Raw genomic sequence first — 14,306 nt, 5'->3', positions numbered from 1 at the left:
CGAGAGCAGGAACACAAGCAGGGGGAGTGGGAGAGGGAGAAGCAGGCCTCCCGCAGAGCAGGGAGCCTGATGCGGGACTCGATCCCAGGATCCCGGGATCATGACCTGAGCTGAAGGCAGACGCTTAACAACTGAGACACCCAGGCGCCCGGTAGCTATATGATCTGGAGTATGAACCATCACCATCCTGTGCCTCTATTTTTCTAATAGAGGTATACAGGGTTTGTGAAGATTAATCACTAGTTGTGACAGCTTAAACCATAGCTCTTAACAAACAAAAGCTACTATATTGTGAGGATGAATGCTGAGATTCCTTCCAGATAAGACTTTATGAATCTATAATCTGAAAAATGGGCTTATGAGAAATAGGTCATCACATTGAATTGTGGTTGTCTGTGCACCACTGGGTCTTCCCCAAAGACCGGCGCTAGGGGCCATGCCCAGTGGTTGGGAGAAGGCCTGAACACACAACTGGTCCAGCGATTTTATTGACTGACCTTCACCCAGGTCAGCAGGTTAACCCGGTCTGCAGCCAGTGTAGATGGGACGGTGGGAGGTGGAGATACCTGGCAGAGCCCAAAAGAAGAGGTCTGGGCATTCAGACTGGACACCCTTCTGGTCTGGTTTATTGTGGGGAGTTGCCAGAGCCCAGGGACCAGGAAGATTTTTACAAAAAGGCTCGTACCGCATAAAAAACAAAACAAAACAAAACAAAAAACCCTACTCTGTGTGCAGCTTGAGGCTTCGGCCCCATAGTCTGTCCACTGCTTCCCCAGGTTGGAGGGGTCCCTGAAGGTGCGGCTCCGGGAGATGCTCTGGCCCTCGGGACAGCGGGCAGGCACGGCCCACCGTGCAGACTGGGCAACTACGTCGTGGCCCCTCGATGGCATCGGTGGAGCTCAGAATGCAGCCCAGTGTTCCGCCAGCCCTAGGGGGGCGGGCGGCTTCAGAGCACGGCCAGGTTGTGGCAGGACTTGGAGCGGGCCTTGAGTGCCCGACGGCGGGCGCTGCGGGCGGTCAGGCGGGCCAGGAAGTGACGAGCCCGCTGGCCGAGGCTTGCCCGCCTTCGTGGCGCGGCCGGCTCCGGGGCCGCGCTGTCTCGGCGGCGCAAGCGCAGTTGGCGCACCACGCCCTCGAAGAGCTCGGCCACGTTGTGCTGCAGCGTGGCCGACGTCTCGATGAACTTGCAGTCAAACACCACCGCGCAGGCGCGGCCCTCTGAGGGGCGGGGTCAGGCAGGCCCGGTAGAGGGGACATAAAGGTGGGAAGAGGTGTGTTGAGTCTCAAGCTAAGCGCTTTTTCTTTTGGTCTTATCTTGTGCTGAGTGCCAGGGGACTCTTCGGTAAATGAGACCTGGCTCTGCGGAGTTAGTTCACAGGCTAGTGACTGATACTGGTAGCAGAACGAGGCTGGGAAGACAGAGAGGCTGGGAAGGGGCTTGAATGCCAGGTAAGGGGTCTGAGCTGTGCATCAGGATTATCCGGGGGAGCTTGTTAAAATGCAAATTCCTGAGCCCACCAGCAAAAAATCTGATTCGGTAGGTTTGGGATGAGGTCTGTGAACCAGTGTTTTAACAAAATCTCCTGGGGATTATGTTGGGGAGTGTGGGGCTGTCTGCTCACAAAGCATGGTCTTCCAACTTCAGGAAGCCACTGGGCTGGGAGACAGGGGCCTGGGTTCTAGCCCTTAGAGGCTGGTGACCCCGTGGAACTGGCTTACCCTCTCCGGCTCTCAGTTTCCATAATTTTTATATTTTGCCCTTGAGACGGGCCATTTTGAGATCTTTGTGGGTCCCACATGATATTATCAAATGTATTGAAATATTCCTTATCCCACTTTGAATACAAATTATATATAACTAAACGTTTTGGTTTGTAGTTGTCAGCTGCCACAATATCGTGTTTTGTGGATGATTCAAACTTTGTGAAATTTTAATTTGCAATTTTCTCACTGTGTTTCGGAGCTAATAGTTTCAGATCCCAGATGTAAGCCCTTGGAAAGCTTGTACGCACTGGGCCTATGATGCCCAGTGGATAAAGTGTCTCTGACTGAGGGCATGGGAGAGCCACAGGGGAATTTTTAAGCAAAGGAGTGACAAGGTCAGATCTGGTTTTGGAAAACTCTGCCAGCTGGTGAGGAGAACTGATTGAATAGGGAGAAGTACAGGGGCTGGCCCAGGCTAAGGTAGAGATGCCAGGATGGGGCAGAGGTTGTGGGCATAGGGGGAAGGGCAGGTGGGGTTAAGGGAGGTGGACCTGACAGGATTTGGGGGCTGGTTTGGGGGAGTGGGAGAGGAAACGAGAATAGTTCCTAGCTTTCAGGCTTAGGCATGTAGGTGCGCGATGAGGGCGGGGTGGGGTGACTGTCCCTGAGATGGAGAGCACTGGAGGAGGAGCAGTGACAGCAGGTTGAGAGGAAGCTGGAGGAGGAGGGGGGAGTAGAGGGGGCTCACCTTCCACGGAGACTTCCCGGCAGCGTGCCAGGTCGGCCTTGTTGCCCACCAGGATGATGGGCACGTGGTCCGCCTGATGTGTGCGCCGCAGCTGAATGCGGAGCTCAGAGGCACTCTCGAAGCTGCCTCTGTCCGCGATGGAGTACACAATGACATAGGCGCTGCCCACCTGCAGGCACGACTCTTGGCTCCAGCTTTCATCCTGCAACAGAGCGACCCCAGACCCGTTCTCCAAGGGTACCTACCTCTCAGCCAGAGGGCCCTGGCTGAGAAAGGTAAGGCTGGGATGGTCTGAAGGGTGGGCTGGAGCTGAGGCTTATACTTTGGACAGGTTTGGGGGACAAATTCTGCCATTATTCTGTGTCACCTTGGGTAAGCCACCAGTCCTCCCCGAGCCTTAGTTTCTCTGTGTGAAAAACTGGGCTAATAACACCTCACTACATTTTCTCATCCGTTGATTGCTTCTATAGGCCAGGCACTGGAGATGAAAGATTTCTTTGGTTCCCCCTCCTGCTAAGGAGGGTTCAGCTCTTTTGTCTGGTTTCTGAGGAGGGCTCAGTCTTGCCAGACAGTTCTTGTGGCCTTCTGCAGTCCAATTAAGAGACAAAAATGGGGGCGGGGCGCCTGTGTGGTTCGGTGGGTTAAGCATCTGACTCGATTTCGGCTCAAGTCATGGTCTCAGCATTATGGGATCAAGCCCTGCATCGGGCTCCATGCTCAGTGTGGACTCTGCTTGAGATTCTCTCTCTCCCTTTCCCTCTGCCCCTCCCGCACTCACTATGTCTCTCTCTCTCTAAAGAAATAAATAAACAAATCTTTTAAAAAGAGAGGCAAAAAGAAGGGAGAGAAGAGAGAAGGGAGCTGACTTCAAGGGGAGGCATTTTCCAGGCCAGCGCTGAAGAGAGAAGTGAAGGAGCAACTGTGGAGTGTAGGAGGTATAAGGGAAGCGGTGGAGAGGTGGGGCACTTTAAGAAGCAGAGTCTTTGCAAGCTGTTTGACAAGGAAGGGAAGAACTGGAGCAATTCTGATAGGCCATTTGGGTGGCAATCTTTTGTCAGGGACAGCACGCTGAGACTGGACCATCTGGGTAACAACTTCACAAGTGTTTAGTAAGACACCATTCCTATCTTCCAAAAGCTCATGGTCTGGAAGGGATGCTATGGAAGTCGAGAGTTCTGATGCCCTGTCATAAGTACCATTAAGAGGCAGGAGCATGTGGCTGGAGGAGCCATGGGGGGTGAGGGGAGGAGGTCAGAAGAACTCAGCCAGGCAGAGTGCGGGGAGGGCTTAAGAGCGGACTGGCGACTGGGGTCTGAGAGGATGAACAGGAGCGGAGAGTAGGCCAGGGGGAGGAAATACCCAGTGTGGTGGAGGCACTGTTTTTGAGAGGGGAAGAAGCCAGAAGACTTTCCTGTTTGTTTTTTTTTTTAAGATTTTATTTATTTATTTGAGAGAGGGAGAGAGAGAGAAACAGCATGAGAGGGGAGAGGGTCAGAGGGAGAAGCAGGCTCCCCACTGAGCCGGGAGCCCGATGTGGGACTCGATCCCAGGACTCCGGGATCATGACCTGAGCCTAAGGCAGTCGCTTAACCAACTGAGCCACCCAGGCGCCCCAGAAGAATTTTCCGATAACCCGATAAGATAGATGACTATGAAAGCATCAGATCGATGGTCAACACACTGTCAGAGGGATTAAGTTCCCAACAGCCTTTCTGATCCTTCCCCAGGCCAAATAACCATGGGCTGAGTCAGATGCATGTGAGTTTTTCACCTTACTATGGACAGGTTCCTTCTTCCCTCTGGGTCTCAGTTTCCCCATCTGTAGAATGAAAGTGTGGGGCTTGAGCATTCATTCATTCATTGCACAAATGTTTATGAAGGATTTGGTATGTGTTAGGATCACAGAAGCCGGTTGGAACATGGATTGGCGGGTAGGACCCCTTGGGGGTGTGATTAGAAATATAGGTTACAGGACCCCATTTTTGTAGGTTCTTATTCATCAGGTTTGGGGTGAGACCTGAGAATTTTATTTTTTTTTTAAAGATTATTTATTTGAGAGAGAGAAAGAGTGAGCTTGCGAGTGGGGGGGAGGGCAGAGGGAGAGGGAAAGAAAGAATCTCTAGCAGACTCCCCGCTGAGCGCGGAGCCCTATGCAGGGCTCCATATCACGACCCATAAGATCATGACCTGAGCCGAAATCAAGAGTCTGGCGCTTAACAAACTGAGCCACCCAGGTGCCCCAGATATTTGATTTTTTTATACTCTCTAGGTGACGCTGATGGTCAGGCCAGCTAGGGCACTACTGCATGAGCCAAAGGTCCACCCAATTCTGGGAGATCCTGCCTCTCTGACACCAAAGGGTACCATCTACCGAAAGGATGGATGCTTATTCCAGTGACGTTGCTACTGGGTGGACCCTCTGTGGAAATTGCCTCCACCGTGACCAGCCAGGGAAACTGGTTCTGTTTCCCCATTTTATTTGTAGGAAATCCAAGGGCCAGAGAAGAGAAAACATTCTCAAGGCCATACAGTCAGGTGGGCACAGAATTCCAGTTCCAGTACTCTTCTTCCCCGGTCTCCTAAATGGGACTCCCAGGCTGATCACTTTTCATAATTCACTGGACTCTGCCCCACTGGATTTTCGACTGTATTCAAAAAGTGCCCCCCCCCCCCCCAGCCTGTGAGCTCCATGAGGCCAAGGGACATGTCTGTCTTACTCACTGCTGGGTCTTCAGTGTCCTGGCCCATGATTCATACCCAGCCAGTGTTTCTTAGTGAATGAATGAGTGAAGGAGTGAAACCCCAGCTGAAGGCTCAGAAGGTGATGTTCCCAGTGGGAATGGAGAGCGACAGTCCTAGTGCATAAGATTACAGGCTCAGGGGCTTATAGATCTGGGTTTGAATCCCCCTTGATCTCTGAGAACTTTGGACGCATTACTGAACTTCTCTGAGCTTTGCTTTCCTCGTCACTAGGATGGGAATCAGAATACTCACCTATAGTACTTGTTTTGACTGAACGCCGTAATATATATCCAGCGCTTAGCACAGGGGCTGACACTTGGGAAGAGGGTACTCCATAAATCCCTGCTGCTAGGAGGACCATGATCATCATCATCATGCTCATTTGGAGCTGGGTGTCCTTTTAATCCTCGTGGAAAGGAATTGGCCACTTAGCTCCTTCATCCCTATCCTCCCGCCTATCACTGGGGCTGTCAGTCATTCTTACCAATCACCCGACAGTGCCCTCCTAAGCTCCACCCTGTGGGCGGGGCCTCCCCCTTACTGAGCCAAGTTCCCAGGTGATTTTTACGTCCTTCTCTCTGCTTGGTTGTATTTCTTTAAAGTTCTACAATAAACATGTATTATCTGTATAGCAAGAAAAAAGAAAACTCAAGGTAAGAAAAGCATAACAGGGGCATATCCCTGCCTGCTGCTTTCTTCCTATTCTGGAACGGGGTAGGGGAAGGACATCCTTTGCTTTCCTTCTTTACTAGCTACCAGGTTATGAGGAATAAGAATGATCATTATTTACATTTCTTCACCTATGTTCAGCATTATTTCATGCTCCACACTGTGCTCACTGCTGGGAAATTGCATAAGAACTTTTAAAAACTAGCTGGTAAGGAAGGCGGTAATGATTAACCCATCTATCAGGTGAGAAAACTGAAGTCATCTCAGGGTGGGTGGTGAGTCAGTTGCACAAAGCCACGCAAGTTGCACAAAGCCACGCAACTGGTAAGGAAAGAAAGGGGTGGCGGGTTTACCCTCAGGCATTTTGGTGTTAAATGCAGCGTTCCTTCCTCTGCACAGTGTGTGGGCAGGGGGGGGCAGTGGGCTGAGGGTGCTGAGGACGAGGTGGAGGTTTGCAGGGGGAGAAGCACATTCTAGATGGCTACAGAGGGAATCAGTGGAGTGAGAAAAGGACTCGGGGTTATGAGGTTCTTCTGCCTTTGGTTGCAAAGGCTGCTTGGGAGCTGTGGGTTTCCAGGGCTGCTGAGGATGGCCTCTGCCATGTCCCTGCTGTGTCGTGTCCGAGGAGGGGACAGACAGAGGTCTGGTACCAGGCTCAGCACCCCTCCCCCCAAGTCCTGCTTGTGGTGCCATACCCATTTCTCAGCCTCCCAGGTGTCCATGACCACGAGCGTTGTGTCCTCTCCATCTACTGTGAGGGTCCTCTCGTACACATCTTCTGCAACCGAGGAAAGAGCCAGATCTCAGGGAGGAGGGGCAGGCATGAGGAGGACGTGGCCCCCCAGTCCCCTTTCTGGTCACAGTGCCCCCTCCACTTGTGCTGGAAGTGCTCACCCCCTTGTTTGATGTCTGTCTCTCCTGATAGTTCAAGAAGCTCCACGAGGAGCCCATGTTTCCCCCGCTGCCAGAATCAAATAGTAGGTGCTGAGAAAGCTTTTGCTAGTTTGGTTTATTGATGAGTGTGGGATGGTGGGGTTAAAGCTGGGCTGGGGATTCTCCCAGTCCCGCTCTGTCCCTGACTTAGTGTATGCTTCGGGCAGGTCACAGTACCCTCTTTGGGTCTCAGTCTCCCCGCTTGTCACACCTACAGGTGCACATATCTACACCTTTCATCTAGGCTTCTCACACTCAGAGGGGTCAAGGCTAGAGAAGGGGCCTGGCCAGAGTGTCCCCACTTTCTCTTTGCTTTTAACCACCCTCCCACTGCACTCAGCCTGTGTCCTCCCGGCTGGTTCTGTAGGAACCCATCTTCATTTCCTCTGTCCTGCCCTTGTCTCCTCCCCTCATCCTGGGGCCCCTGGCCCTCTTGGCTCACTGCATCTCTCAGGAAAAAAGGGAATTGGGGAGTCTCCTTTTGGGGCAGGATCTTAGTTTCGCTGCAGGTTGTTGGTGGCCTTAGATGGTTGTCTGGAGCTGGGAGGATCTGAGAGTCAGGGGAAGTTGGGGCTGGGAGTTTCTGAGTGGGGTGGAAGCCTACCATTTCTTTCCACTTGAGACTCGTGGAACTCAGAATTGCTTCCCTATGACATGGAAATTAATCATATACCTCATCCATGAGAACTTGGCAACTTTCTCACTATTCAAGGCATTTCCCTCCTGTAGACTGTTGTGCCGGCTGTGCCCTGCACCACTCTGGGTGGGGGGCATCATTCACTTCATAGTCTATGTGAATGATGCCCTTTAGAGTTGAGCAGTGTGTGAGTTGCACAACTCTTCTTGGCAGCCTTGTGCCCCTGACAACAGGGCTTTCACTCCTTTGGCCACATCCCAGCCCAGCCCACAGGGTCCCTACCTCCCAGCTGTTCATGGAGGTCCCGCTCTTGCTTCCCTGCAAAGAGGCTGGCCAGGCTGGTCTTCCCTACGCCCGGGTCTCCAAGCAGTACCACGCGGTAGAGGGCCTCCCAGGAGCCTTCAGAGTCACTGGATTCAGAGGACCAACCATTGGGGGCAGGCGAAGGTTGCCGGGTGGGAGGATTGAGGGAGGCTGACTGGCTCAGCCGGGGATGCTGGAATTTTGTGGAAGGTGCTGTACACAGGAGGCCAGGCTGGTGGCCCCGGGGGGACAGGGGCAGTGGAGTGCTGGCTCGCCGACGCAGGGGGGTCTTTGCTTCTTGCTGGGTGTTTAGTGTCATCCTTGGTGGGGAGGGGCTTTGATCCTTCCTTCCTTCTGTAAGCAAGAAGCAAGAACGGGCAGTGAGCCAGGCACCTGTGAGCCCCTTCTGCAGGGTCCAGATGAGCTTCTGAGAGGACTTCCTCCAAAAACTTCTCTTGTTCAAATGACAGGAGGAGGCACCTCAGTTCCTTGGGGTGGGGGCTTCCTGGCTTCGGGGCGGAGTAAACCTGGGTCAGGCTGGGTGGGGTGACTATGCAAGCTGCGAGCACACGCATATGCACACCCTCAGGTGACTTCCTCTGCCTTGAGGATGACCCAATACCCCAGCACACACGGACAGAGACAGACAGAGGGGCAGCAGCGAGGTGGGATGTCCATACAAGCATGCACACACCCGTGTACACAGACGTGCCCCCCCATTTGGGATATGGGACCCACGTTCTGAAAGGCTCCTGAATTGCCCCAGTCCTCCTCTTCCCCACAGCTCTCTTCCCCAAGGTTCAGATTGGGGTTGGAGGATTGAGGGCTCCTGGGGGGTTCACTTCCGCTGCCCCATCTCCTGAGGGCGGAGGAAGAGGCAGGACGGAGCGGGTTGGTATTCCGAAGGGCGAGGGGAGTCTGGGGGTTCCCTCGGCTGTAACCCGAGCGCCCTGGTGCCATGGGAACGGCGTGTCCGGCCCGCCCCCTACGTGAAAAATTCAGGAGGCCGGGCGACGGCCTCCAGCGGCTGTTGGGGGGGGGGGTGTCGAGACAGCGGGGCCCCGGTTTTGGTGACAGGACAGGGTCCTGGCGGGGGGTGGGGAAGGGACCTACAGGGCCCGGGGGCGCATGTGCCATTCCCGGAGTCTGAATCCAAGCTTCCCCCGCCCCGGGTGCTGGGTGTGAGTCCCCCGATCCCGGGAGGGCTTCTTGCCCGAGGCTATGCAACCCACCAGGCCCCAGGCCTGAGGACCCTCCCCCCGGGACGCAGGTTCGAGGCCTCCCTCGTCCCTGCCTGCGCCGCAGAGCCCCCCATGCAGGCGCCTGGCGAACTCCGCTCCAACTTGACTAAGTTGGCGGCGGGCTGCGCGGGCCTTTACCTCGCGTGGGGAGGGGTCCAGGGTCCCCGGCCGCCGTAGCTGCCGGTTGCTCCAGGCTGCACCACCGCCTCGGCGCGCAGCCCCTCCGGCCAGTCCCGCGCAGCCCCTCCGGCCAGTCCCGCCCCGCCGCCCGGGCCGGGGGAGGAGCCGCGACCCCGCCCCGTCCAGCCCCGCCCCGTCAGGGCAGCCCCGGGGTACCCGCCCCGAGGCCGCGGCCGCCCAATGACTTTTCGACTTTTCGCAGAGCTCAGTTGACCCACTGCCGCAAGGTCTTCGCCTGGGGTGGTGGTGGCAGTGTCGGGGTGGGGAGCGAGAGAGAGGAAAGAAGGGATTTCTGAATTCCTGGGTCTGCATCCCCTCTGCATCCACGCCAGCAACGGGGCGCACCAACTTTAGCCCTCGCAGAATCCACCTGGGGAGCTGGTGGACTGCTGATTCCCAGGTCTCACCCTTCAAGAACGGAGGATTCAGCCGTTCTGGGGGAGGGCTTCCGGAATCTGCCTTTTTAAACAAGTGCCCAATGATCTTGCAGAGTTCATGGACCCCACTTTTTGAAACTCAGCTCTGGATGGAGAATTAATTTTGGGAGGTGGCTCCAGGGGAGGAGGGAGCCTAGGAAGTCTGCACTGAAGACTTCTGAATATCTGATTTTGGCATCCCATTCATTCATTTACCAAATTCTAGGTTAAGCACTCTTTATGCAGGGGGCGGCCCTGTGCCTGGAAGAATGGCTGTCCCCACTCTGATAAATATTTACTGGGTATTTGGGCTGTGGCTGGTATGTTTTGAGCACATTGCCTGGAGTATTAGCTCATTTAATCCCAGCACAACACTAAAAGGCTGATTACACTGAGGCTTACCTGGGTCTGGGACTCAGGATTCTGCCTCTTAGCCAACTGTCCCTTTCCATCACCGCCCATGGCTTTTAAAAAAAAAGCCTTCCTAGGCACTTGGAGGAGGAGAGACACACTGTGATCCTGGTTGAGTAAGGCAGTTGGGAACTGGTGATTTTGGCCATCCAAGGAGCCAGGATCCAGGCTCTTTGGGCAGGATGCTTCCTTTGAGGTCTTGAGGGACCGGGGCGGGTTTGTATGTGGGCCCTTGCAGACCAGGCTGTACCTGTGGGTGGGGTTCATTGTCATGGCTGAGGGGGTCCAGGTGTCCAGCTCAGAGCAACTCCCACAGTAGCCTGTAGATTAGTTCAGCCTCCGCAGGGCTGGGGGCAGACACTGGACCCCCTCACGCCTGGCCTCCTTCTGTGGTTTGGCCTTCTTGGCATCCCTTTCCTACCCACAAGATGGGTTGTGACTGGTGTCATGTCACACATTGTCTGGGAATGAGGCAACTTAGCTTCCAGTCCCAGCTCCGCAGCTCAATTGCTGTATGGTTGAGCAGTCCCCCACATAGCTGGCTGAGATCGAGCTACATCCTTGGGATCACAGAACCTCCGCCTCCCACTCAGGTCTCCTGCTGCCCACACTCCAGCCTTGATCTGCAGCCTGATAAAGGCTGGGCTGCAGGCAGCAGAACTCAGTATGCCTGGCTCCTCTGGTGTTCTCCCCAGTGACCTCCCTAGAAGCCCTGTGGCCATGACACAGCTGCTTCTGCTCATTGTGGCTCTCCTGGCCCTGGGTCATATGCCTCCAGGTAACCAGCCGTGTGTGTGTGTGTGTGTGTGTGTGTGTGTGTGTGTAAAATGAGGAATAGCCTTCCAGGTTCTGGAGGATGGAGGAGGCCTAGACCAGTGTATGTGTCCTGGTGCCACCTCTGACTTGCTGGGCACCTTAGGGCAACTTCCTAAATCAGTCTGCACCTCAGTTTCTTAATCTTTAAAATGGGATTCACTCAACAAATATTTTTTTGAAAAATACTTACTGTGGGCCAGCAGCATGACAGCTATCGGGGAACCAGGAGGGAAAGAAAACAAGGTCCTTGCTTTCACGGTGCTGATATTTTAGACAGAAAAGAACCAAATAAACACAATATGTCAGGTGGTGATAAGTGCTCAGAAGAGTAGAAGCAGGACCCGGGGTCAGTGTGGTGTGTGCACGTGGGAGGGATGGATGGGAGAGCTGATGGGGATGGTCAAGGGAGGCCCTGTGTAAGGGGTTGTTTTTTAAGTTTTTATTTTGAACAACTTGAAATTTACATGAAAGTAGAGAGAATAATATAAGGAACAAGGTGAGTCTTTTTTTTTTTAAAGCATGTTATTGTAGAAAAATATAAATTTCTGCAAACATAGAGAATAATGTAATGATGTAAGTTTTTAAAAGAAACCTTTTTATTTTAGAAAATGTCAAACATAAATTAAAAAATAGTATGAAAAACCCCCGTGTACCTTCACCCAATCTCAACAATTGTCAACTGGAACCAGTCTTGTTTTAGTGAACTATCGTGAAGTCAGTCTCAGGTATCTTAACTATTTTGTATAAGGCTGATGTGAGCAGAGATCTAACTGCAGTGAGAATATTAAGAAGATCTTTACAGGGACCAGGAGGCAGGAAGGTGACTGATGGTGTCTGAGGAGCAGTGAGGAGGCCAGAATGGCTGGAGTGGGGGTGCACCAGGAGAGAAGATGAAGTCAAAGAGATGAGGGTTGGGGGGGGTGGTTACAGATCACGTAGGAGAAAATAGCAACTCTGGGTCTCAGGGTCATCAGAAGGTCGAAATGTGATGATGTGTTAAGAGGAGTTATAGGAACTGCCCTTACCTGGGAATCAGGGTCTTGGGTTCTGGTTCCAGAACCTACCACTTACTGGCTAGGAAAAGCTGGGTTAAGTTGCTTCCTTTCTTGAGCTATAAAAGGAGAAGTTTGGCCGCGAATGAGCCCTGGTTGCTCCCCCCTCTGTGTAGTCATTCCAGTAATCTCCCTTTCCATTTATTGGGTATTTACTATGTGCCAGGCACTGTGCTAGGGTGATTAAAGCCTGTATAACTGCCTCCCTGAAAGGGGGGAAGTTCCACAGAGGAGGAATCTGAGGCCAAGGTCACTCAGCTGGGAAATAGCAGAGCTGGGATTTGGACGAAGGTGGTCTGAGCTGGGTTCACAGCATGCCGCTAACCATTACACACACACCTTCTTCAGAGTGTGGATCCTTTGCCTTGTAGAGATTTTGAGGCCAGGTCTGTCTCAGGCTAAGATTCTCTACCTTGGCAGGATGGAAGGATGGCTGGTGGACAGGGCAGAATAACATCCATGGGTCGGCCCATTGTGAGGGTTCCATGGGATCTCTCCCTCTTTCTCTATTTATTTTAGAGAGAGAGAGTAAGAGAGCATGGGGGGAGGGGCAGAGGGAGAGGCAGAGAGAGAACCCCAAGCAGACTCCCCACTGAGCCTGGAGCCAAACACAGGGATCATGACCTGAGCCAAAATCAAGAGTCAGACGCCCAACTGATGGAGTCACCCAGACGCCCGCAAGGGATCTCTTTTAATCCAGGGAGAGGGAGGGAAGCCTTTCCCCTCCACCTCCCGCTCAGCCCCGGTTCTTCAGAGGCTGCTCTCTGCCCATCTGGGTCACATGTCTAGAAATATTGCTGTAACAGACAGGCCTGCCCGAGTGGCCTCTCTGCTCACATTTGTATACCTGTCCTAATTGGCCATCACCACATCTTGATGGTTTCCTTCGGGGCACTTTCCACAACTCTACTAATTGTATTTATTTGCTAGGGTTTTAACTGCCTTTCCTTCTGGAAGCTCCTTGAGGGCATGGACCTTGGCCCATCTTGTTCATTGTGGTATCTCCAATGTGCCATGTTTGTTGAAGAAATAAATGAAGGAGATGCCTCATGCTGTGATGGAAGACCCTTAGAGGGGGTACAGACCTGTTCTTCCAAAGTCCTACCTTTTCCATGGCCCAGGGCTAGAAATTCCTCCACTAACATTAAACAGGTCCCTATGTGTGCAAAGCAGTTTATGTCATGGTTACCAGTGTGGACTTTAGAGTCTGATTACCTGGCTTTGAATCTTGGTTCTGCTCCTTAATGACTGTAATCTTGGGCAAGGTTGTTAGCCTTTCTGTGCCTTAGTTTCCTTACCTTGTATTATGGAGATCATAATAAAACCAACTATAATTGTATAGTGTTGTGATGAAAAGGGCTTAGAGTGTACCTGAGCAGGGGGTGAGTTAACCTGGACAAGAAATTAGTTTCCAGGGGCACCTGGGTCTCAGTTGGTTAAGCATCCGACTCTTGATTCTGGGTCAGGTCATGATCTCTGGGTTGTGAGATGGAGCCCCATGTCAGACTGCAAGCTCAGTGTGGAGTCTGCTTGAGATTCTCTCTCTGTCTCCCTCTGCCCCTCCCTCCACTTGCTCTCTAAGTAAATAAATAAAATCTTAAAAAAAAAAAAGGGAAATTGGTTTTTAACTTATAACCAGTGGTCTAACCTGTGACCTGTGGACTAACCCGGGCTGATATTGGTAGGCTTATTTGTAACTAGTTGTCTCATCTGTGACTAGGGGTCTAGTCTGTTCCATCTGCTCTAACCCCTTGACCTGTGGTCAGAGTTCGTGTCCTTTGGCCTAAGTTAGGACCTGTGGGCTGTTGTATGACCAGTCATCCAACACAATGACTGGAGAGCTAACAAAAGACCAGACTTGTGATCTAATGTGGGTCCTGTGGCCTAACTTGTGGTCAGTGGTTTTATCTGTGACCTGTGGCCTAACTCTTGATGTATGGTCAAAGCTGTGAACAGCGGTCTAACTTGCAACCCATGGGCTGCTCTGTGACCTGTGGTCTTCCTCTGCACAGGGAGAAGTGAATTTAAGCGCTGCTGGAAGGGCCAGGGGGCCTGCCGGACTTACTGTACAAGGCAAGAAATCTACATGCACATGTGCCCAGATGCCTCTCTGTGCTGCCTCGCCTATGGAACCAGGCCTCTGGCCTCTAAGCCTGTATATGTGTAGCTGGTTCTGGGGTTGGTACCCTTGCTCTCCAATAAACACCTGCTGCACCTGCCTCCTCTTGCTGCTTGCTCACCACCCTGCCCGCCCCCGTGCTGAGTGTATGGGGGAGCACGAGGTCCTGGTATGGGAGGGGTGGAGGGATGGTTGGTGGAGGGAGGTGAGGCGCCCGGGGCAAGTGGGTATTAATGACCTCGGTAAATGGTTCCAGGCCTGCCTATAATATCCCTTACACTCTCTCCAGCTCCGGAAAAATTACTCAATCTCCGTAAGCATTCTGGGTCTTCTCA

The 14,306-nt window shown here is 52.9% G+C and overlaps 2 protein-coding genes across 3 annotated transcripts; one reads left to right on the top strand and one right to left on the bottom strand.

Moving 5' to 3' along the window:
• Positions 1-946: 946 nt before the first annotated feature.
• Positions 947-8,055, bottom strand: REM1 (RRAD and GEM like GTPase 1). 2 transcript variants are annotated; one of them, XM_088026261.1, is made up of 5 exons: positions 7,716-8,055; positions 6,559-6,641; positions 4,224-4,271; positions 2,453-2,654; positions 947-1,218 (listed from the first exon to the last, which is right to left on the bottom strand). In XM_088026261.1, the coding sequence occupies exons 1-5, from the start codon at positions 8,053-8,055 to the stop codon at positions 947-949; spliced, it is 945 nt and encodes a 314-aa protein (XP_087882387.1). The 2 variants fall into 2 exon arrangements, with proteins under 2 accessions (XP_087882387.1, XP_027974754.1); XM_028118953.2 differs by lacking the exon at positions 4,224-4,271.
• A 2,649-nt stretch (positions 8,056-10,704) lies between these two features.
• DEFB124 (defensin beta 124) lies at positions 10,705-14,019 on the top strand. Its single transcript, XM_028118517.2, has 2 exons — positions 10,705-10,762; positions 13,865-14,019. Exons 1-2 carry the CDS (start codon positions 10,705-10,707, stop codon positions 14,017-14,019), a joined length of 213 nt encoding a protein of 70 aa, XP_027974318.2.
• The last annotated feature ends 287 nt before the right edge of the window (positions 14,020-14,306 follow it).

Source organism: Eumetopias jubatus, unplaced genomic scaffold (genome assembly GCF_037043125.1).
Source record: "Eumetopias jubatus isolate StellerSeaLion01/CBP00866 unplaced genomic scaffold, mEumJub1_p1.0 scaffold_9, whole genome shotgun sequence".
In the NCBI taxonomy this organism is placed as follows: domain Eukaryota; kingdom Metazoa; phylum Chordata; class Mammalia; order Carnivora; family Otariidae; genus Eumetopias; species Eumetopias jubatus.
The sequence above is the reverse complement of the archived record's forward strand: the minus strand, read 5'-3'. Positions and strand labels throughout refer to the sequence as shown.